The sequence below is a fragment of the Mus pahari genome, chromosome X (genome assembly GCF_900095145.1).
Source record: "Mus pahari chromosome X, PAHARI_EIJ_v1.1, whole genome shotgun sequence".
In the NCBI taxonomy this organism is placed as follows: domain Eukaryota; kingdom Metazoa; phylum Chordata; class Mammalia; order Rodentia; family Muridae; genus Mus; species Mus pahari.
In genome coordinates, this window is record NC_034613.1 from 9,862,840 (window position 1) to 9,872,582 (window position 9,743).

General features: G+C 39.1%; 1 protein-coding gene across 1 annotated transcript in view; it reads right to left on the reverse strand.

Annotated features, from left to right (window-relative positions):
* Window positions 1-9,743, reverse strand: part of Efhc2 (EF-hand domain containing 2) — a 177,228-nt gene that overhangs the window by 109,887 nt on the left and 57,598 nt on the right. The window contains exon 4 of the mRNA XM_021188334.2: window positions 803-953. Within this exon, the coding sequence (XP_021043993.1) occupies window positions 803-953 (151 nt within the window). The remainder of the gene's footprint in view (window positions 1-802; window positions 954-9,743) is intronic.

Below are 9,743 nucleotides of genomic sequence, written 5' to 3' on the forward strand. Positions count from 1 at the left end.
CTTCATCCCAGGGGTGCAGGGATGGTTTAATATATGGAAATCCATCAACGTAATCCACTATATAAACAAACTCAAAGACAAAAATCACATGAGCATCTAGTTAGATGCTGAGAAAGCATTTGACAAAATCCAACACCCCTTCATGATAAAAGTCTTGGAAAGATCAGGAATTCAAGGCCCATGCCTAAACATAATAAAACAATTTACAGCAAACCAGTAGCCAACATCAAACTAAATGGAAAGAAACTTGAAGCAACCCCACTAAAATCAGCTACTAGACAAGGCTGCCCACTTTCTCCCTACCTATTCAATATAGTACTGGAAGTCCTAGCCAGAGCAATTAGACAACAAAAGGAGATCAAGGGGATACAAATTGGAAAAGAAGAAGTCAAAATATCACTATTTTCAGATGATGTGATAGTATATATAACTGAGAAGAGCTTTCTTTTCTCCCAAGAAAGAAGCAAAAGCATCCTGGATAATGGTACTGGGGTGATATAGTGACACTAGAGAAACAAAAGCTTTAATGACATGGTCACAGACACAGGAAAGTTCACTATACTAGATATAGTAATATAGCATACTACTGGGGGGTGCAGAAAATGGCCTATGTTGAGTTATAAGTGGCAGAAATATATGTCTCTATTGTGAACTACAGGCTAGCATCATGTTTACATTCATTGCTGCCTATAACTGAGATGCCTAAGTATTAGCATGGGATCTTTCACAAAGCTAAAGACAGACAATATATAAAGGAAGGAGTTGGAAGCAAAAATATCATGTTGCAGTTTTAAATAGATACCTTGAGGCAGTCCACTATTTATCACTTCTGGTTCATTTACTTGAATGGTGTCATCTTCAAGGTAGAAATAGATTTTGTAATATCTTATTCTAAAGATTTCTTGCCTTTTATCAGGTACTTCATCTTCCAAATAGGCATCAAAAGATAACACCTGTTGGAACCATAATTATAAACTGTGAAAAAATCAGCAAACTTAAACTTAATAAATCTATCTCCTATACAATCTTTGTTAAAGAAAGAATTTGATTTTTCTCCAAGACATTCTATGTATCAGCTAAAGAAAACAAATATACAATCTCAATAATAGTAAGTTAAAATTATTTGACTTTCACCACAGTCTGGTTACAACATCAATAACAAAATTATATTAAAGTAATAATTCTGTCTTTCAGTTCTTCAAAAAAGTAAACTTTGTCCATCTTTGGAATCTCAAAATAGGATTCAAAGTGTGTGTTAGAAGCACGAAATACTTTTTCTTTCATGATGAACAAAACTTTATTTTTCTCATTAAAAACAGCACAAAGCTACCTTAGCTATAGAATAAAATTATTCTGAGACTTAGTCTTACTGGTTGCTTGCCTTGACTTAGCTCAAAAAGATTAATCTGAAAGCCTTCTAAAAGCATGGATACTCCACCTGCTATTTCTCCAGGAAGCTAAATAATCTAGTGCTGACATGTGAATGGGGAATGAAATTGATTCTAAAGTGGTTATGGTAAAAATCAGAGACATTTAAAACACTGAACAAAAATGAGGGTATGATCACTCCAAGGTACGGTTCAGGAGAAAGTTTTTATTGTATATAAGAGAGCAAGAATAGCCAGAGGCACCCAGAGAGTGCAAAGCAGGAAAAGAAGGTACTACACTAGACATGGCCACTAAATCAAGCCATAGGACAAAAAAGAGAGGAGGAAAGCCCTTGGTCTTGCAAACTTTATATGCCCCATACAGGGGAACGCCAGGGCCAAGAAGTGGGAGTGAGTGAGTAGGGGAGCAGGGCAGGGGGAGGTATAGGGGACATTCGGGATAGCATTTGAAATGTAAATGAAGAAAATATCTAATAAAATATTTTTTTAAAAAAGAAGAAGATAGAGAAGTGGTCAAAGGAAGCTAAGCTCAGTGCCTGGAGAGGTTAAGGCTCTTCTCACTTACCCTTAACCTCTCTAGGCCCTGAGTTTAGCTTCCCTTTCCCCAGCTTCTGATTCTAATATAACCCTGCCATTTTAGATCTGTAATTGCAGTACTCATGGCCAAATAGGCAGCTGAGATAGGAAAATCAGCTGGAGATGCAGGTATGCAATATAGTAACAAACAAGAGTCCTTGTATCACAGGAGATGCACTTAGACACCGTGATTTCGCATAGCTAAGCCGAATCCCGGCGGAAGCTCTGTGATATTCACAGGGGAAAGGTCTTGTATGACAAGGCTGTCTAAGAAGGAACTCGCTGTGAGACTCCTTGGCCGGAGAGATCTGAGCTGAATATTCTCATGGCAAACTTTTCCTGTGTGACTCTTCTTTAATCTGTTTCTTTACTTATGAGATGTTCTTGATAGCTAAAGGTGCGAGCATTCAGGCGCACATAGCTTTACTGTGTGTGTCTGTCTGTCATTTCGCACCGAGACCAGTGCCTTCCTGCATACCAAAAGACCCTGCTTCACCCACGGGTGTGTGTTTCGACTGAGTCGGTCCGTGGCATCCTTGCCTCAAAAACAAAGTGGAAACAGATATCATATTCCCAAAAGTTGTCCTCTGATCTCTAAATAAATGCCCACACCAAATAAGTATAAAAGTAAGTGATTTCACCAAGGTAAATGAACTCCATCTATCAAAGAATTCAGAAGAGGGAATTTAAAATCTGTTAGAAATGAAAATGTCCATTTGCCCAAGAATTTCATAAATTCATTGTTTTTTATGGCTGAGTAGTACTCCATTGTGTAAATGTACCACAGTTTCTGTATCCATTCCTCTATTGAGGGACATCTGGGTTCTTTCCAACTTCTGGCTATTATAAATAAGGCTGCTATGAACATAGTGGAGCATGTGTCCTTATTACCAGTTGGAAGATCTTCTGGGTATATGCCCAGAAGAGGTATAGCAGGATCCTCCGGTAGTACTATGTCTAATTTTCTGAGGAACCGCCAGACTGATTTCCAGAGTGGTTGAACAAGCTTGCAATCCCACCAGCAATGGAGGAGTGTTCCTATTTCTCCACAACCTCGCCAGCATCTGTTGTCACCTGAATCTTTAATCTTGGCCATTCTGACTGGTGTGAGATGGAATCTCAGGGTTGTTTTGATTTGCATTTCCCTGATGGCTAAGGATGTTGAACATTTTTTCAGGTGTTTCTCAACCATTCGATATTCAACCCAATCACAAAAGAAGTCACTAGATATGTACTCACTGATAAGCGGATATTAGCCCAGAAACTTGGAATATCCAAGACACATTATGGAAAACAGAAGAAAATCAAGAAGGATGAACATTTGTGGATACTTCATTCCTCCTTAGAATGAGGAACATAACCCCCATGAAAAATTATAGGTACAGCGACAAAGTTTGGAGCTGGGATGAAGGGATGGACTATCCAGAGAGGACCCCATTCGGAGTCCATCCCATCATCAGCCACCAATCCTAGATACTAATGCTCATGCTCATGCCGGCAAGATACTGCTGAAGGGACCCTGATACTGTGGCCTCTTGTGAGGCTACGCCAGTGCCTGGTAAACACCGAAATGGATGATCACAGCCAGCTACTGGATGGAACACAGGGTCCCCAATGCAGGAACTAGAGAAAGTACCCAAGTACCTGAAGGGGGCTGCAACCCTGTAGGTGGAACAACAACAGGAACTAACTAGTACCCCCTGGGTTTGTGTTTCTAGCTGCATTTGTAGCAGAAGATGACCTAATCGGCCATCAGTGGGAATAGAGGCTCCTTGGTCTTCCAAACTCCATATGACCTAGCACAAGGCAAGGCCTGGGCCAAGTAGTGGGAGTGGGTGGGTAGGGGAACAGAGGTGGGGGGAGGGGTATGGGAATCTTTCGGGATAGCATTTGAAATGTAAATAAAGAAAATAATAATAAAAAAAAAAGAAATGAAAATGTATAGAAACATAACTGTGAGTCTATTTCTAGTAACTAATGTCTATAATTCTAGCACTTGGGAGACTAAGGCAAAAGGATTGCTGCCAGTTCATAGCAACAAAGAGTTCCATGCTAAAAGTATATACTGAAATTTTATCCTGAAACTGTAAAGTAAAAGTCTGTCTCTGAAAAGAACAAAAAACAGTGGAGATGAGGATACAAGGTTTTATAATTTCCGAGTTAAACCTTGAGGACACAAATGCTTGAAATTTTCTTTTTTAAAAGTGTGTGTGTGTGTGTGTGTGTGTACATGTGTGTACATGTACACATCATAGGGGTCAAAATGCGACTTCAAGAACTAGTTCTCTCCTTACATGATGCTGGTCCTGCGGATCAAACTCAGCTCTCCAGCCTTGGCAGCAAACACCCCTACTCACTGAGGAATTTTCCAGCCCTCCTTCTTAAAAATAAATGCTATTTTCTTAAAAAACAGAATGTGAATGGCATTTGGTATAATATATAATCTTTATTTCCTCACACACTTCAAAATCGCCACAGTATTTACTATACTAGGTTACCTGCTGATCACCAAGGCATTTGGAGAGTTTTAATGATACAGATTACAAGATATAATATCAGCTCTTAAAAAAAAATGGTACATGACAAAAAAACTGTTTTGGAAGGAAAAAATTTAAGGTTTATATTTCTAGATTTAGGATCATGTTATAAATAAAGTCGAGAAATTCAAAGCAGTCAAAAAGTACATTTTGATGGGTGACTTGTTATAACTTGACACACAGTACTAATTTAGCTTTCAATGAAAAAGTTAAAATTCTTTTCACGCCAACTCAGTTATTTGCTTTTGACTACATAGTCCAAGCTGGATTTTAACATTCATTTTGATTCTTGTCTTACCCTTAAATTGATATCAAAGATTATTGTCTAGTGAAGCACTAACATAAAATAGTATTGCATGCAGAAATCTGTCCACCATCCATAAAAAGGTAGGACACATAATAATAAGGCTAAAGCAACAGCCTAATCTCTCAGAACAAATTACATATTTTTAAATGAGGGTTTATAATAATCAATGCATAAATTTTAGGGATCATTTACTCAAGAACTAACATCTAAATGTAAGACAGGTACAGTGTCTTGGACCTGCATTCCCAGTGCTAAGGGGGACAGGAGTTGGGGTACAGAACATTGGGAATCTGAACAACACAGTGAGATACTGTCTCAAAGAAAACAAACTCCAAATGTCAAAATCTTACATATCAATTTCTAGAGATGCTTTTAGGAAAGATAAAATACCAATAATGTCCAAGAAGGCTTGACACTTTGAAAAAGGGAGATCAGTGTCACAGGTCAGTTGAAACTTAAAATGTTTAGGAAGCTGGGCATGATGGCACACACTTGTAGCCCCAGCTACTCAAGAGGCTAAGGCTCCCTACTTAAGCACAGAATTTCCAAGCCAATCTAGACAACATGGTAAGACCCTGTCCACAAGAAAAGGCTGGGGTAGGACATAAGATAAAGAGGAAAAGAGAAGATTAGTGGGTCAGAGATGAGATAAGATAGAGAATATAACACAACTGAGTATATACAAAGACCTGGGTTTGATTCTAGCACCACAAAAATATTAATAAAAATATTTAGGCTTGATTTTATAAAAAAGGAACTCCGAGCTAAGTTATGAAATACTAAAGAAGGTATGAATAACATTATAAAGAAAATCAGTAGAGTGCAAAAAATCCAATACCACAGATGGATGAAATTCAAAGAAAAATAAAAATCTCAAAAAAATCAATTTAAAAATGCTTTAAATAAGTAAAAATTCAAAAGAGCTCACCAAGAGAGACTATATATAAAATCAGAAATGAGACACCATGAGATCTAAAACTTGTAAGATAAATCATCTTATAATACACACAGAAAATAAAGTTTAAATTCAGTTTACATTAAAACTAATTTCTATAGTTAACATGAATTATCAAAAACAGTGAATAAGCTAATAGCTATCATGTGAAAAAGTTCTCCCAATTATTTCCAACAAATGTTCCAACTAAATTATTTATTAATGAATTATTTCAAAGTGAGAAAGGAAAAAGACTATATAACATGATTTCCCTAGGATACCAAAAAGATGAACAGCTCAGAAAGTGAATTCCAATGCGTGATAAATACACCATTTTAAAAACAAAAACAAAAACAATAAACTACAAAGCAATAGTCTTGAGCTGGCTTCACATTAGAATTACTTGAGAACCTCTTACACTTCTGATGCTTGGACCATTTCAAACCCCAGCACCTCTGCACCCCGACTCCTACATAACCACTCCCACCATCTCAATAATAACAAAGTTATCTCTGACATCATTGATTTTAAGGCTCCCTGGGTGATTTCCAAGTGTAAGCTACCACCAAGAAATACTGCTACACAGAAATTTCACTACTTAATGTTTTACAGAAGATCATAACTACATTGTAAGCAATTTATAGCACTCCATTATCAGCTATGAGCCACCTATACAAAAAGTAACATTTTCTTCAAAGATATAAAAATGATTTCAAATTTGGAAACATGTGCAAATGTAATATAATGACCCCAAGACCATTTCCCAACCCATATGGTTTAAAATGCCAGGGTAATTCCTTAACAAAATATAAAACATCTGCTTTAAAACAGCCTCAACAACTGACATTATATTTAATTAAGCTATGTATCTACCACTATTAAGAACGGGACAACACAAGCAATAGCATCATTAATACTGTCATTAGAAGTTCTAGGCATGGGAGTGTCCGCTGGGAGTTCTGGAGACCCGGTGAGCGCGGGAACCCAGGCATGGAGGGGTGAGAGCTGTGAACGCCCACGGAAAACCTAAGGGCCTGTGAGAACAGGACAGAGTGTGGGACGGACGGACTGAAGTGTGGCACAGCTGACGGAGTGATGGGAGCCAGGAGTGGAACGTAAAGAGGCAAGTTGCAAACAGAGCAATACAGATGAATTGGAGCCACCAAAAATGGCGACTGAAACCGTCATGGGAAGTGTTTTGCCAAAATCTACCTGCGTCCACACTTGTAAACCCGAGAGCCACTCAGAGAGCCAGCCAGAACTCCTAGGAGGATTCTGGATGAAGTCTACTTCCCAAGAGATGGATTTCAGAAAAGCTCTGGGGCCTCACATGGATGCCCCCCAAAGACCAGCCTGGCCATGAGTCTGATGCCTCGGGAAACAGTTCCAACATGTGGTCCAACTTCCCTTCCCAAGACAAGGCTTCTTCAGAGGAGAAATTTGGCCCATTACTTGATAATGAGACAGTGCCTCCAGATACTTGCTCAGAGAAGAAGTCCTCCAAGGATAGTGAATGTTTGAAAACATTCCAGAACACTTCACCCTGGAGACCCACCAGAAGAACCACTCTCAGAAGACGCCCTATGCCTGTACTGAGTGTGGGAAAGTATTCAGTCAGAGCACCCACCTTGTACAACACCAGGTTGTTCACACATGAGCAAAGCCCCATGCGTGTAAATAGTGTGGTAAAGCCTTCAGTCGAGTTGCCCACCTGACACAGCACCGGAGGTTTCATATTGGAGAGAAGCCTTATAAATGTGAGGAATGTGGTAAAACCTTCAGCCGCAGCACCTACCTCACACAGCATCAGCAAATACACACGGGCGAGCGGCCCTATGAGTATGATACATGTGGCAAAGCCTTCAGCCAGAGCACATCATCTGACACAGCATCAGCTCATCCACACTGAGGAGAAGCCCTACGGGTGTAATGTGTGTGGGAAAGCCTTCAGTGACTGTTCAGCTGTGGTCCGGTACCTGAGAGTCCACTCTGGAGAGAAGCCCTATCAATGTAAGGACTGCCCGAAGGCCTTCCCACAAAGCTCTTCCCTCATTGAGCACCAGTGCACTCACACGGTTGAAAAGCCTTATAAATGCAGTGACTGTGGGAAAGCTTTTAGCCACAGCTCAGCTCGCATGGTTCACCTAAACATCCATATCACCGTGACTCGAAGCACCCCTTAGAGTACAGCACAGGCTCCCTGAGAGGAATGACATCCAAGAAATCTGATAATTGTGCTACCCAGTGTCTAAGGGCAGAGTGGGGTTATCTGGGAACACATCTACATTTGAGGTCCCAGGGGAAATCCCTAATGAACAGATTCAGACCAACTGGTGGTGAAGCTTCTAGAAGCTTTCTACTGCCCTCTGTATCCCACTCAGGCTGGTCCCAGAGAGAAGATACTAGTGAACTGATGATCTGCATTGTTTCTTGGAACTAGAGCAAGTAAAGCCAGGTGTCTTTCCAGGCTCAGATGGCCCAAGATTCTAGAGGCAGGAAGACCCAAGCTTCAGGTTCTCACATGGTTACTGTTCTTGCCAGTTCCTTTGCTGGTCAGCCTAGAACGGCCCACTCTGTGCCTTTGCACCTACTTCACCACCATATTACTTTATACCTAACTCCCAGACAGCCTTGGGAGGCTGCCTCTCCATGCCATCCCTCTCATGTTTTCCCTGCTTTAATCCACAGTGTCTGTCTTCTCCTCCCACATCTTCTTTCCACATCTCACAGGCTCCAGCCCTGTGGATTCACCTCAGGCTCATCTCTAATCTAGCCCCTCCTGCAGTATCACCTCCTGTGAGCTCACCTTGGCCTCCCACTGGATTTTTATCAGGGCTCTCCTTTCTCACCTCTTCCTGCCTTTATTCCATCCCCACCCACTTTCTTCCTGGGGCATCTCTTTATGCTACCCAGATCACAGTGAATCATTCCATGACACAATATGTTGTCGGTGAGTCACTTCCTCAACAAACAAGCATGCCAGGATACATGTCACTTTGGCCCAAGTAATTACTCTAGGTATCCTCAAATGTGTATAAGAATGTTGTCATTTGTCTTTGAGCAGAGTGTGTGAAAGTGATTTTAAAGTACTGATCTGCCTGTTGGGCAAACTAAAAATAATAAAATAAAATAAAATAAAAAAATAATAAAGAAGTTCTAGGCAATATAAAGAGAGATGAAATAAAAATACTAGAAAGAAATAAAACGTTACTATGGGCAAACAGGTAAAAGCTAAATAGGTAAAAGTATAAAATTTAATTATAAACACGACCTAATAAAATTATTATAGTTAGAAAATATAAAAGGAAGACATATGCTCGTGATCCAAAAGAAAAATCCTACACAGGACCAGTGAGATTGATCAGGACATAGAGATTATGAAGCCTGATGGTTGAAATTCAATACCTGGAACCTACATGCTAGAAAGAGAATATCCATTTCAGCAAATTGTCCTCTGTTCATGTACACAGTGGCATATGAACATATGCACACCTGTTTGCATGCATACTTGTACATATATTAGATAAATTAATAAATGTAATAAAATTTAAAATTATATAACAAAGCAGTTTTAATTAAAACTTTGATCCATATAAAACGCAAAACATTTGCTAGAAGATACAGAACTTGATTACAAATGAATTATATTTCTGGATATGTAGACTAAAATATTTCATTTGGCAGTTTCATTGGAATTATGAATTGTCATAATAATTTTTAGTAAATATGATTAAAAATAAGCCAGGTACTATTAATGACAACAGCAAAAAATTAAGGAGCAACAGAGACCTAGCTCACCCAGATTTTATGCTCAAATGCCTCAATTATTAAAGCAGAACAAAACCAGATTAATGAGACACATACTTTTTGATGATAAAGAATATATTCTATTGAGTATACAAATTTAATACATAATAAAATAATCACAAATGAAAATTACTAACTTATAAAAGCTGGCTTTATATCTCTACCTAAATAAGTATCAGCTTTACCCCAACAAA